Source organism: Myotis davidii, unplaced genomic scaffold (assembly GCF_000327345.1).
Source record: "Myotis davidii unplaced genomic scaffold, ASM32734v1 scaffold1622, whole genome shotgun sequence".
Taxonomy (NCBI): Eukaryota; Metazoa; Chordata; class Mammalia; order Chiroptera; family Vespertilionidae; genus Myotis; species Myotis davidii.
Window position 1 is genome coordinate 340,591 of NW_006293535.1, and position 13,384 is coordinate 353,974.

The following is a 13,384-nucleotide window of genomic DNA, read 5'->3' on the forward strand; positions in this document are numbered from 1 at the left end:
TCTCCGCATCGCGTCCCGCGGTGCCAACAGGCCGCTCCTGGCGCCTCTGGCCACTGGCGCTCTCCCGACGGTGTCGCTGCAGGTCGGGGTGGGGAGAACGCGGCGTCTGAACGGATTTGTCTGTAAAACAGACAAACAGAGGGGCTGAGCCAGGGGCGGGCGTCTGTGCGTTGGCTGCGCGGACCACGGTGACCGCAGGCATCTAATGTTGCTTTTATGTCCCTCAGTCTCCCCATCTGTAAAATGGGTGGAAGATGAGTAGCTACCCCTACGGTTGTGAGGGTTACATCCGTCTCCGGACGAGGCTTAGGACAATCCCTGGCGCCCAGGAAGCCCGCGATCCGTGTTAATTCTGACGGATTTCATCGTGGCTGTGTCTCCGTGTTGGGAGCCTCTGTGTGGGGTGCGCGGTCCGGTGCGCGGTGCCGGGGACGCGGTGCTGTCGCCCAGGAAGCTCCCGTGGGCTCGCACTGCGCATGCACACACAGGCGCACCTTCCAGTTGTTCCCCACCCAGGAGACCTTCCCCTGCACCGAGATGTTTTGTCTCCTGTTTTTCCCAGAATCGCGTGTGTGGGAGGGACGCTGGGCCTAACAGCCTTATCAGCCTAATGTCGGGCACGCTGGACACACATGGTTGTCCTTACCCTCAATCCTAGGAAGGAGCTACTCTTGTTAGAATTACCGCTATTTCGGTGGCTGAGCCTCAACCTATGAACCAGGAGGTCAGGGGTCGATTCCCCGTCAGGGCACATGCCCGGGTTACAGGCTCCATCCCTAGTAGGGGGTGTGCAGGAGGCAGCAGATCCAGGATTCTCTCTCATCATTGATGTTTCTATCTCTCTCCCTCTCCCTCTTCCTCTCCCTTTTCCTTCCTCTATGAAAACAATTTTTAAAAATTGTCCCTATTTCACAGGTGGGAAAACTGAGGCTTGCAGTTAAGGAGATTGTCAGAGGTTGCACAGCTAGTGGGTTTGACCCAGGCCCTGCAGAGCTGCTTATGGAGCCCTCACACCCCCTTGCTCCCGGGACACACAGGGATCCCTCCAGGGGCACAAGCCCCTCCCCCCCCCCAAAGGAAGCGGCTGTATTGATCCTCACCCCGAGTGTCAGAGAGGCAAGGGGCCCAGTGACCTGTTCCAGCATGGAAGCGCCAGACAGCGATGTTACTGGGGCCAGGTCTCCCGCCCAGACCAGGGCTCTTCCCGCTGAGTCCCTGGGGAGGGGAGGGGCAGGCCTCCCCCCACCTCCCGCCCACAGGCCTCCACTCTTCTCCAGAGGCAGCTGGAGATGTCGTGTTGAACAGGCCATGAAGGGCCTAGGCTTCACACCATCACCTGCCAGCGGCTTTGACATGGGTGTGTGTTTGGGGAGGGGCGGGGGGGTCCATGTTTCAGAGATGCAGCTGAGGCCTGGGAAGAGGAGGAAAGTTGGCACATCAGGGTCAGCCTCCAGGCCTCCTGATAGCCAAGCCCCTGCTCTCTCCATGACACTCTTGCCTGCCTCCCCCTCAACGCCTCTGAGCAAATGGGTCCCCGTGCACTGCTGGGCCCCTGTCCCTCCTTCCTGGCCCACATGTGCACTGACCACTTGCTTCAGGCCGGGCCCTGGGCTCTGGGCTAGGCCATCACGGACAGTGTAATTTATTTTTTCAAATATATGTTTATTGATTTCAGAGAGGAAGGGAGAGGGAGAGAGAGAGAAGCATCAATGATGAGAAAGAATCATCAACCAGCTGCCTCCTGCACGCCCCACACTGAGGATCGAGCTTACAACCCCAGGCCTGTGCCCTGACCAGGACTCGAACCATGACCTCCTGGTTCATAGGTCGATGCTCAACCACTGAGCCACACTGGCCGGGCACAGATGGTCTCGTTTAAAGCACCGGCTGCCTTCCTGCCCATGAAGCTGGCCCTGCCCCTAGCGTCCCAGAAATGAGCCAATCACCTTCGCAAGTTACTCCCGCTCCTAAGGGGGGGGATTGAGACTCACACCCACTAGCCCATGAGGCCGCGATGAACATGTGCTGTTTGAGTCTCCCCAGAGGGGAACGGCCTTACTCACTCATTTGCTTCTCACTTTCTTTATAGTAGACACATGCCGAAGCCATTCCGTTAAGAAACCCACCGTCTACAGCACTTCTGTACGTGGGAGATCAATAGGGTCGTTATACAAGGGTGACAAAATGAACCCCCCTTTTAAGATATGGGAGCCTTTTCCCGGCCGGCGTGGCTCAGTGGTTGTGTGTCAACCAGGAGGTCACAACTCAATTCCTGGTCAGGGCACCTGCCCAGGTTGCGGGCTCGATTCCCAGTGAGGGGCGTGGAGGAGTTAGCCTATCGATGATTCTCCCACATCATTGATGTTTCTGTCTCTCTCTCTCTCCTGAACCCCCCTTTTAAGATATGGGAGCCTTTTCCCGGCCGGCGTGGCTCAGTGGTTGTGTGTCAACCAGGAGGTCACAACTCAATTCCTGGTCAGGGCACCTGCCCAGGTTGCGGGCTCGATTCCCAGTGAGGGGCGTGGAGGAGTTAGCCTATCGATGATTCTCCCACATCATTGATGTTTCTGTCTCTCTCTCTCTCCTTCTCCCCTCTCCGCCAGATTGTGGGAGGGATCCCAGATTGGAGAGGGTACAGGCTGGGCTGAGAGACACCCCCCCACACCCCCACCACTGCATGAATTTTGTGCACCGGGCCACTAATATATGTGCCTCTGTTTCTTTTTAAATCCCACGCTGGAGGGAGCTGCCAGGATCACCCACCGAGCCTGGATCCTGGCAGAGGAGGGCCCATGGGAAGGAGCTGTGCCTGGTAGCTTCTGGGAAACTTTCATTTTTCCTGTCTTTCCAGAAGGCGGAGGCCGGCCAGCTGGCCTGGTCTGGGAGTGGTGCTTGAGCAGACTGGCCGCTCCCCCATCTGCACAAGTGTGTGGACTGTTGTGGGTTTAGGGTGTGCAGACTTTGGGGCCGGTTACAGCCCCGTTATCAATCAAAGATGCTTTCCTTTCTCATCCTAGACCCTCAAATGGGAGGTGTCTCTTCGTAAAGTTATGGCCAGAATCTCCGAAAGGTTTGGAAGGGCGTCCTGCATTCTTCCTAGCACACATTCATCCGAAGCTCAGCGTGTGTGTTTCTTCACAAAGTGGGAGCATGCATCACTCTGGGGCTCGGCTCTAGCGAAAGCCCATCGGACAACCATTTCCCGAAAGAACCGACCACGGATGCTCTTTCTCGGGGAACATCTGCTGGAGGCGATCGCTAACGGCAGATTCCACAAATAGGTAATGAGGGAGACAGCAGAGCCTGGGTTGTGAGCGCTTGCCCGGCGGGATTATCCGATGTCTAATCGTGCACAGACTGTGACCCGCGTGACTCACGGCACAGGGGCCTCCATCCGACTCGGGAGGGAATCCGGCCGGGATTTCATCTGCTCGGAATGTGTAATTGGTTTGGAGGCAGCAGAAAAGCAGCTTGCACCGGATTTTGCCGCATCACGGTGATGAGGGCTATTTGGATCAGCTTGAGTTATGGGCGATGTGAATTATTTATAGCCACTTTGGACAGGCCTGACGCTCGTAAAGACCTTCAGAACAGAACAGTAACACTGCTCCTGCTGTCGGAGCAGGGATCTCACTTCGTTGAGTCCTGGTGCCCGCCGCTGCAGACAGAGAGGGAGAGAAGACATTAAAGGCTGGCAGGCTTGCCCTGGCCGGTGTGGCTCAGTGGATGGAGCGTCAGCCTGCAGACTGAAGGGTCCCGGGTTCGATTCCAGCCACGGGCACATGCGTGGGTGGTGGGCTCAATCCCCAGTAGGGGGTGTGCAGGAGGCAGCTGATCAATGTTTCTCTCTCATCGATGCTTCTAACTCCCTATCCCTCCCCCTTCCGCTCTGTAAAAAATCAATAAAATATATTTTAAAAAATAAATAAAGGCTGGCAGTCTTGACGGGCAGCATGGCTCAGTGGTTGAGCCTCGACCTATGAACCAGGAGGTCACGGCTCAATTCCCGGTCAGGGCACAGGCCCCAGTTATGGGCTCGATCCCCAGTGGAGCACATGCAGGAGGCAGCCAATCCATGATTCTCTATCATCATGGATGTTTCTCTCTCTCTCCCTCTCCCTTCCTCTCTGAAATCAATAAACACATATTTTTTTAAAAGGCTGGTGGACGCATCCAGTAGTGGCTGCACATGACGGGGGGCTGAGCCCGGCCGGGAGCGGAGGCCGCCTGATGCTTACGGAGCAGTCCTGGCCCCGGGGGTTTCACCCTTGGCCCAGACCCAGGCGAGCTCAGGCCCCACAGAAGGCAGTGGGGTGAGGCTCAGACAGTCGGGCACAGAGAAGATTTCCCCATGAGCTAGACAGGGTTCCATTTAATCAGACAGCCTATCCAAAATAACTCCATTTTTGTTAAAAACTTAAATGATAAATTTTTTTAAAAATGAAAGAGAAGGCCATCTCTCTAAGTTTATTTTCTCTGAGAAGTGGGATTAGAGCAGTTTTCTATTTTCTTCTTTGCAAGTTTTCTTAATTTACCAATTGTTGTGACTATACTCTGACTTTACAGGGAAAACAAACTGATATTTTTGTTTTATTTCATTTTTAAAAAATATATTTTATTGATTTTTTACAGAGAGGGAGGGAGAGGGAGAGAGAGTTAGAAACATCGATGAGAGAGAAACGTCGATCAGCTGCCTCCTGCACACCCCCTTCTGGGGATGTGCCCGCAACCAAGGTACATGCCCTTGACCGGAATCGAACCTGGGACCCTTCGGTCTGCAGGCTGACGCTCTACCCACTGAGCCACACCGGTCAGGGCTGCTATTTTTGTTTTAAAGAAAGGCAGAGTGAGCCCTGCATAACCAGGGGAGGCCTCCAGAGTGAGGGGGCTCGTGTGACAGTGATTCTCAGACTTTTGGAATTCAAGAACCAAGAGAAAAGCAACAGGGACATCCCAGGGGACCACCACGGCTCCATGATGCCATGGGAGACATGGGGAAAAAAACCACCAAAAACATAAAGAAAACCAACTTCCGCCCTGGCTGGTGTTGCTCAGTGGATAGAGCGCTGGCCTGCAGACTAAAGGGTCCCGGGTTCGATTCCAGCCAAGGACACATGCCCGGGGTTGCAGGCTCGGTCCTCAGTAAGGGGCGTGCAGGAGGCAGCTGATCAATGATTCTCTCTCATCATTGATGTTTCTCTCTCTCTCTCTCCCTTCCTCTCTGAAATCAATAAAAAAAAGAAAAGAGGGCAACAAAAAACCCAGTTTCAGAATAGCGAGACCTTTCCATTAGGCTCAGTGACAAAGCTCATGACACCATCCTGATTTTTCTCATTTGGCTGCAAAATGCTGAGAACTTCATCTTGGTCTGCAGATTGGGAACCGCTGGGGTGGAAATGAGAAGGAAGCACCAGGCAGGCCCCTGGACGCAGGAATGAGCCCGAAATGTGGGGACCGTGGGGCGGGTCTGGAGCGTCCGCGTGGCCCCAGCACCCTCACCGCTGTTTCACGGTGTGTGTGGTTACGTGTGGAGATGCCTGGGGACCAAGTGACCATTTCATTCTTTTTAAAAAAAAAATTAAAAAATATTGTTATTGATTTCAGAGAGGAAGGGAGACGGAGAGAGAGAGAAACATCAGTGAGAATCATGGACCGGCTGCCCCCTGCACGCCCCACACTGGGGATCGAGCCCACAACCCGGGCCTGTGCCCTGACCGGGAATGAACCATGACCTCCTGGTTCACAGGTCGACGCTCAACCACTGAGCCACGCCGGCTGGCGACAGTTTTGTTCTTAGGGACTCCCTCCTGGACATCACCTGAAATACCTTTTCTAGGCACGGAGTAAGGCGACATCACCCCCACCCCTTCTCATGCAGGAGCAGCCTATAGGGACACGTGTTTTTTTTTATTATTATTTTATTGATTTCTTACAGAGAGAGGAAGGGAGAGGGATAGAGAGTTAGAAACATCGATCAGCTGCCTCCTGCACACTCCCCACTGGGGATGTGCCTGCAACCAAGGTACATGCCCTTGACCGGAATCGAACCTGGGACCTTTCAGTCCGCAGGCTGATGCTCTATCCACTGAGCCAAACTGGTTAGGGCAGGGACACGTGTTTTTCATTAAATCTGTGAGGCCAGAGTCCTCTCAGCCAAGAGCTCCCGGATCACTCCGTCTTCAGTGCCTGCTGAGGCCGGTCAGGGCATTGGCGGGCAGGCCAGCCATCAGCGGGGCCTCCGTCGGAGCCCCTGGGGCACCGGGCTCCGTGGAAGTCCTGGTGCCCGTGTCCGTCCGTTGGCGAAGACGGGCGTGTTTTATGAAGCTCAGGATAAGACGTCAGCGTTTATGTGTCAACCTCCAGCCTCACTGCAGCCTGACGAAGGCCATGGGGCGCGAGGTTAATTTGAAAATGTAGGCCAGTCCCTTGGCCGTTGGTCCCACCGATCACACAGGTCTCCTCCAAGAGCCCGGAATATGGATAGTTTCACACAAGTGCAGTGTCCGGAGGGTGAGCTGTCGCTGAGTGGGCGGTCAGAGTGCGTGCCAGCAGGTGTCAGGCTCAAGGTCACCTTAGATGTTGCACGTATGTGACATGAAGCATCGTCAGAGTCGCCGGCGGGGGAGGCATCGGCAAACAGACAGAGGTCCCAGCCCAGTCGCTTCACGAAGGGGTGAGGGGCCCGGGACTTCAGAGCCTTGTGTGTGCGTGTGCCCGCACCTGCAGCGAAGGCCTGAACGAATGATTTTGGGAAAATAAATCACCACCTTTGCATGGCCGCAGACACCGTCAGTTGGCTTAGCACACTTTCCTCACGGCGAGTTGCGGTAGCTACATCCTTCATGCCCATTCTCAGCCTCTGAACCAACATTGCAAAGACTGCTCCAACTTGTCACTGTCAGGTCAGGGTGGGTGTCCCTACCTTCCCAAGTGGGAATTCCTTGGATTGCATCTGTATCTCCGATTAGCAGAGTCCTCTTCTTCTTCTTTTTAAATATTTTTTTTTTATTGATTTCAGAGAGGAAGGGAGGGGCAGAGAGAGAGAGAAACATCAATGATGAGAGAGAATCGTTGATCGGCTGCCTCCTGCATGCCCCCCACTGGGGATCGAGCCCGCAACCTGAGCCTGTGCCCTTGACTGGAATCGAGCCTGGGACCCTTCAGTCTGCAGGCTGACGCGCTATCCACTGAGCAACACCAGCCAGGGCAGCAGCGTCTTTATATATATATATGTATGTATATATATTGGTTTTATACAGAGAGGAAGGGAGAGGGATAGAGAGTTAGAAACATCGATGAGAGAGAAACATCGATCAGCTGCCTCCGGCACGCCCGCCACTGGGGATGTGGCCGCAACCCAGGTACATGCCCTTGACCGGAATCGAACCCGGGACCCTGCAGTCCGCAGGCTGACGCTCTATCCACTGAGCCACACCAGCCAGGGCAGCAGCGTCTTTATATATATATATGTATGTATATATATTGGTTTTATACAGAGAGGAAGGGAGAGGGATAGAGAGTTAGAAACATCGATGAGAGAGAAACATCGATCAGCTGCCTCCGGCACGCCCGCCACTGGGGATGTGGCCGCAACCCAGGTACATGCCCTTGACCGGAATCGAACCCGGGACCCTGCAGTCCGCAGGCTGACGCTCTATCCACTGAGCCACACCAGCCAGGGCAGCAGCGTCTTTATATATATATATGTATGTATATATATTGGTTTTATACAGAGAGGAAGGGAGAGGGATAGAGAGTTAGAAACATCGATGAGAGAGAAACATCGATCAGCTGCCTCCGGCACGCCCGCCACTGGGGATGTGGCCGCAACCCAGGTACATGCCCTTGACCGGAATCGAACCCGGGACCCTGCAGTCCGCAGGCTGACGCTCTATCCACTGAGCCACACCAGCCAGGGCAGCAGCGTCTTTATATATATATATGTATGTATATATATTGGTTTTATACAGAGAGGAAGGGAGAGGGATAGAGAGTTAGAAACATCGATGAGAGAGAAACATCGATCAGCTGCCTCCGGCACGCCCGCCACTGGGGATGTGGCCGCAACCCAGGTACATGCCCTTGACCGGAATCGAACCCGGGACCCTGCAGTCCGCAGGCTGACGCTCTATCCACTGAGCCACACCAGCCAGGGCAGCAGCGTCTTTATATATATATATGTATGTATATATATTGGTTTTATACAGAGAGGAAGGGAGAGGGATAGAGAGTTAGAAACATCGATGAGAGAGAAACATCGATCAGCTGCCTCCGGCACGCCCGCCACTGGGGATGTGGCCGCAACCCAGGTACATGCCCTTGACCGGAATCGAACCCGGGACCCTGCAGTCCGCAGGCTGACGCTCTATCCACTGAGCCACACCAGCCAGGGCAGCAGCGTCTTTATATATATATATGTATGTATATATATTGGTTTTATACAGAGAGGAAGGGAGAGGGATAGAGAGTTAGAAACATCGATGAGAGAGAAACATCGATCAGCTGCCTCCGGCACGCCCGCCACTGGGGATGTGGCCGCAACCCAGGTACATGCCCTTGACCGGAATCGAACCCGGGACCCTTCAGTCCGCAGGCCAACGCTCTATCCACTGAGCCAAACCGGTTTTGGCCAGCGTCTTTTTTTATGAAGATTTTTTGTTTGTTTCACTAGGGAGGGAACATATATTTTTTAAACAGTGAGATTTTTTTTATGTTTTAAAGTGTTATTTTTCAATTTACAGCTTACAATCAACATTACTGCGTAGTAGTTTCAGGTGTATAGCATAGGAGTTAGACAACCATATACTTTACAAAGTGTCCCCACCCCCCGATATTTCCAACCCCCGCCTGGCACCAAACATAGTGATTACAGCGTTACTGACTGTATCCCCCGTGCTGCACTCTACATCCCAGGACCATAGTGTAACTGCCAGTTCGTACTTCTTAATCTCTTCACCTCTTTCACCCCCAATCCTCCTCCTCCCCTCCGGCAACCATCAGTCTGTTCTCTGTATAAGTCTGTTTCAATTTTGTTTATTTTGTTCTTTAGGTTCCACATGTATGTGAAATTATATGGTACTAGAGGCCCGGTGCACGAATTCGTGCACAGGTGGGGTTCAGCCGGCCCCACCCCCCATTGGCGGTGGGCGATCGGGGGGTGGGTGATGGGGGAGTCCCTGACTTTGCAATTACATTTGAAGTTGGCTGGCCAGCCCACCCCCTGGTCAAACTCCCGGTAGAACTCCCGGTTGAGGGGACAATTTGCATATTAGCCTTTTATTATAGAGGATTTGTCTTTCTCTGGCTGACTTATTTCATTAAGCATAATACCTTCTTGGTTCATCCATGTTGTCACAGACGGTACACTTTCGTTCTTTTTTATGGCCTCGTAGTATTCCAATGTATATATGCCCCACCACTTTTTTTAAAAAAATATTTTATTGATTTTTCACAGAGAGGAAGGGAGAGGGATAGAGAGTCGGAAACATCGATGAGAGAGAAACATCGATCAGCTGCCTCCTGCACGCCCCCCACTGGGGATGTGTCCGCAACCAAGGTACATGCCCTTGACCAGAATCGAACCCGGGACCCTGCAGTCCGCAGGCTGACGCTCTATCCACTGAGCCACACCAGGTAGGGCTATTGAGCATCTTTTCATATGTCTGTTGGTCCTTTGCATGTCTATGCGGGTCCTTTTAAGTGGATTGTTTGCTGTTGGTGGCTGAGCTGTATGAATTCTCTTTAAATGTTGCATATTAACCCCTTACTGAACGGGTCATTGGCAAATATCTTCTTCCCCTCAGCAGGTTGTCTCTTCATTTTGTTGACGGTTTCTTAGCTGTGCAAAAGGTTTTAGTTAGATGTAGTCCCATTTCTTTGTTTTTCTTTCTTTGTTTCCTTTGCCGGAGGGGATATAGGTCAGTGGTTCTTAACCTTCTGGCCCTTTAAATAGAGTTCCTTGTGTTGGGACCCAACCATAAAATTATTTCCGTGGCTACATCATCACTGTCATGTGGCTACTGTTATGAATCGTCATGTAAATATCTGATCTGCAGGATGGTCTTAGGCGACCCCTGTGAAAGGGTCGTTCGACCGCCAAAGGGGTCGCGACCCACAGGTTGAGAACTGCTGGGATAGGTCATAAAAATATTGCTATGAGAAATATCTAAGATTTTACTGCCCATGGAGAACATATTTTTTTGAGCACCTACCATGGGCTTCTAGAATGGAAGCCCCTGAAGGGCACGGACTGTGTCTATTTTATCCCGGGGTGGCCCCCAGCCTCCAAGATGGCTTAGAATTTTCCCTGCCTTTGTCATTTTCACCCGTGGGCAGCGCCCGCCCACATGGTACCAGCAGCCGGTCCGTGTGACCAGCGGAAGGTAGCGGTCAGGATGGTGCCTCACCACTGAGTTTAGGGTATAAAAGGCTGCAGCTCATGTCTCTCTCTGGGGGTGTCTCTGATCACAGTCTTTGGGGGAAGCCGTATGGTTAGGTCCCTGTAGTGAGGAACCGAAGTCTCCTGCCGCCAGCCACGCGGGTGAGCTGGGACACGCGTCCTCCATCCCACCGGCGTCTCCAGAGACGGCAGCTCTGGCCAGCACTTTGCAGCTTGTGAGAGGCTGTGAGCCGGACCCACCCGGCTGAGCCCACCATGACTCCTAGCTCCGAGGAGCCGTGTGAGATAATAGATGTTGTTCCGCCATAACCGGTGTGGCTCAGTGGATACAGCGTCAGCCTGCAGACTGAAAGGTCCCAGGTTCGATTCCGGTCAAGGGCATGTACCTCGGTTGCGGGCACATCCCCAGTGGTGGGTGTGCAGGAGGCAGCTGATCGATATTTCTCTCTCATGGATGTTTCTAACTCTCTATCCCTCTCCCTTCCTCTCTGTAAAAAAATCAATAAAATATATTTTTAAAAAAATAAATGTTGTTCCAAGCAGCTACATGTTGGGGGTAATTTGTTACGCAGCGATAGGTAACCAATACAACATATAACCTCTCACGTCTGTCACCAAATCCCTATGAGGAAGGCATTCGCAGTACTCTGACCAACGGAGACACAGAGGATCCGTGAAATTAAAGAATTTCTCTAAAAGTGGGAGAAAAAACAAACAAACTTGAAACAGACCCAGGCCCCAACACCTGTTACCTCAGAACAGAAACAGTGCGTTCCTCCCGCTCACGTAATCTTACCCTCAGAGCCTGTCATTCTGTTATCGTTGGGGATTTCAACATCTGGTAATAATAAGAGCGGAGATTATTAAAAATATACCAAGGGAAGCTGTTTGCATAACCCATCAATGTTCGAGGTTTTACGGTCATGATTTTCAAACAGAGAAATGACAACAGTTGGGAAGGAAAAGGCAAGTTGAAAGGGGGATCGGAAAGTGGCCCTATTGAAACCCTCTGTCGGTGTTTTTAGCACGAAGAGAGAAACCCTGTTGTTGGCAGGCGTTTCCAGGAAGGTTGGTCCATTTTCATGTGCTCGGTTTAGAAAGGCAGAAGGTTGTTGCAAAATAATTTCTTCTTGAGAACACAGACGAGCCTTGAAACTACGAAGCAGGTTTTAAAAGTACATATAGGCCCGCCCGGCTGGCGTGGCTCAGTGATTGAGCGTCGACTAGGAACCAGGAGGTCAGGGTTCGATTCCCCGTCAGGGCACAGGCCCGGGTTGTGGGCTCCATCCCCTGTGTGGGGCCTGCAGGAGGCAGCCGATCCATGATTCTCTCTCATTATGGATGTTTCTCTCTCTCTCTCCCTCTCCCTTCCTCTCTGAAATCAATTTTTTTTTAAAAAATATATTTATATGAAGAATATAGGCCCATTTCCACCTGCCCATTTGAAACCGAGGGGGAGACCACCCAGAAACAGTACTCAGGTCCAACCTCCACCAGCTCCCAAATTTTAAGCGACGAATTGGGTCTGCTGTGCAAATGCAGTTTCAAGACGAATCTCTGAGCCTCCGGCATCACCAGACGGCTGCCCCCCAAATGCTTACCCAGACACGCTTGGGCAGCTCTGGGAAGCGGTGCCTTTGAGTCCGAGCGATAGAAAACAGAACGGAAGGGTGCAAAGCTCGTTAAACCAAGGCGAGCAGCAGCAGCCCTCCTCCCCGGAGTCCTGAAGCAGGGCGGTCGGGGTTGGTGCTTGAGACGTAGCGCAAGACCTTCGTAAGTATTGACAGGTAAATGACTGGCTTTTTCAAACGATGTATTTATTTTATTTTGTTTGTATTGATTTCAGAGAGGAAGGGAGAGGGAGAGAGAGAGAGAAATATCAATGGTGCAGGAGGATCACAGATCGCCTGCCTCCTGCACGCCCCACACTGGGGATCGAGCCCGCAACCCGGGCCTGTGCCCTGACCGGGAATCGAACCCTGACCTCCTGGTTCCTAGGTCGACGCTCAACCCCTGAGCCACGCCGGCCGGGCTGACGTATTTTATTTTAAAGAAAATAAGTGGACAGGGGGGTCTGAGGTGCTGAGGGACATCCCGAGGAGATGCGGGGGAGGCGGGTGGTTTTGTGGGCGCAGAGGTCAGAGGTTTGGGCTGGTGGGCAGGAGTCGGGGTGTCTGCCCAGGGACAGCATAATCGAGACACAAGAGGGCTAGGGTGGGGGCCCAAGTTACACCCCATTCAGGACCTCCCCCGTCTGCTCTTCCAGCCGCATCTGCAGCCCTGTCCCCAGCCATTCGGCCTCCTCCTGCCCTGTCCTTGCACCTTCCCCCATGACCCTCCCCTGTCTGTGCCCACCAGGTTCCTCGCCACGGAACCCGGTTCAGATATCACCCCTGCGGCGAACCCCTCCTCTCAGAGTAGGAATATGTCTGCTTGGATGTTTTCTCCGGAGTCAGGTGAAGGCCACCTCTTTTTTTTTTTTTTTAACTGAATTTATTGGGCCCTAGCTGGTGTGGCTCAGTGGATAGAGCGTTGGTCTGCAGACTGCAGGGTCCCGGGTTCGATTCCGGCCAGGGGCACATGCGGGGGTTGCGGGCTCGATCACCCCAGTGGGGGGCGTGCAGGAGGCAGCCGGTCCATGATTCTCTCTCATCATTGATGTTTCTCTCTCTAACCCTCTCCCTTCCTCTCTGAAATCAATAAAAATATATTATAAAAATAAATAAATGAATTTACTGGGGTCACGTGGTTAGAAAATTATAAAGGCCGCAAGTGTCCGGTTGCGCGCAGCACCTCATCTGTATATATTGCATCGTGTGTCCCCCCCCCCCACCCCCACGGCAACGTCTTCTGCAGCCTTTTCCTGCATTATCTGCGCCGGGAGGGCGTGGCCAGCACCTGACAGGTGTAGCTACGGTGACCAATCGGAGCGAGGGGGCGGGGACACCCGAGGGCTGGGAGCCAGGGGCGTGGCCTAGCCGCCTA

General features: G+C 53.0%; 1 protein-coding gene across 1 annotated transcript in view; it reads left to right on the forward strand.

Annotated features, from left to right (window-relative positions):
- Position 1: 1 nt before the first annotated feature.
- Positions 2 to 13,384, forward strand: part of ETFA (electron transfer flavoprotein alpha subunit) — a gene marked incomplete at its 5' end in the record, with an annotated part of 51,879 nt that continues 38,496 nt past the window's right edge. The window contains one exon of the mRNA XM_015566177.1: positions 2 to 45. Within this exon, the coding sequence (XP_015421663.1) occupies positions 2 to 45 (44 nt within the window). The remainder of the gene's footprint in view (positions 46 to 13,384) is intronic.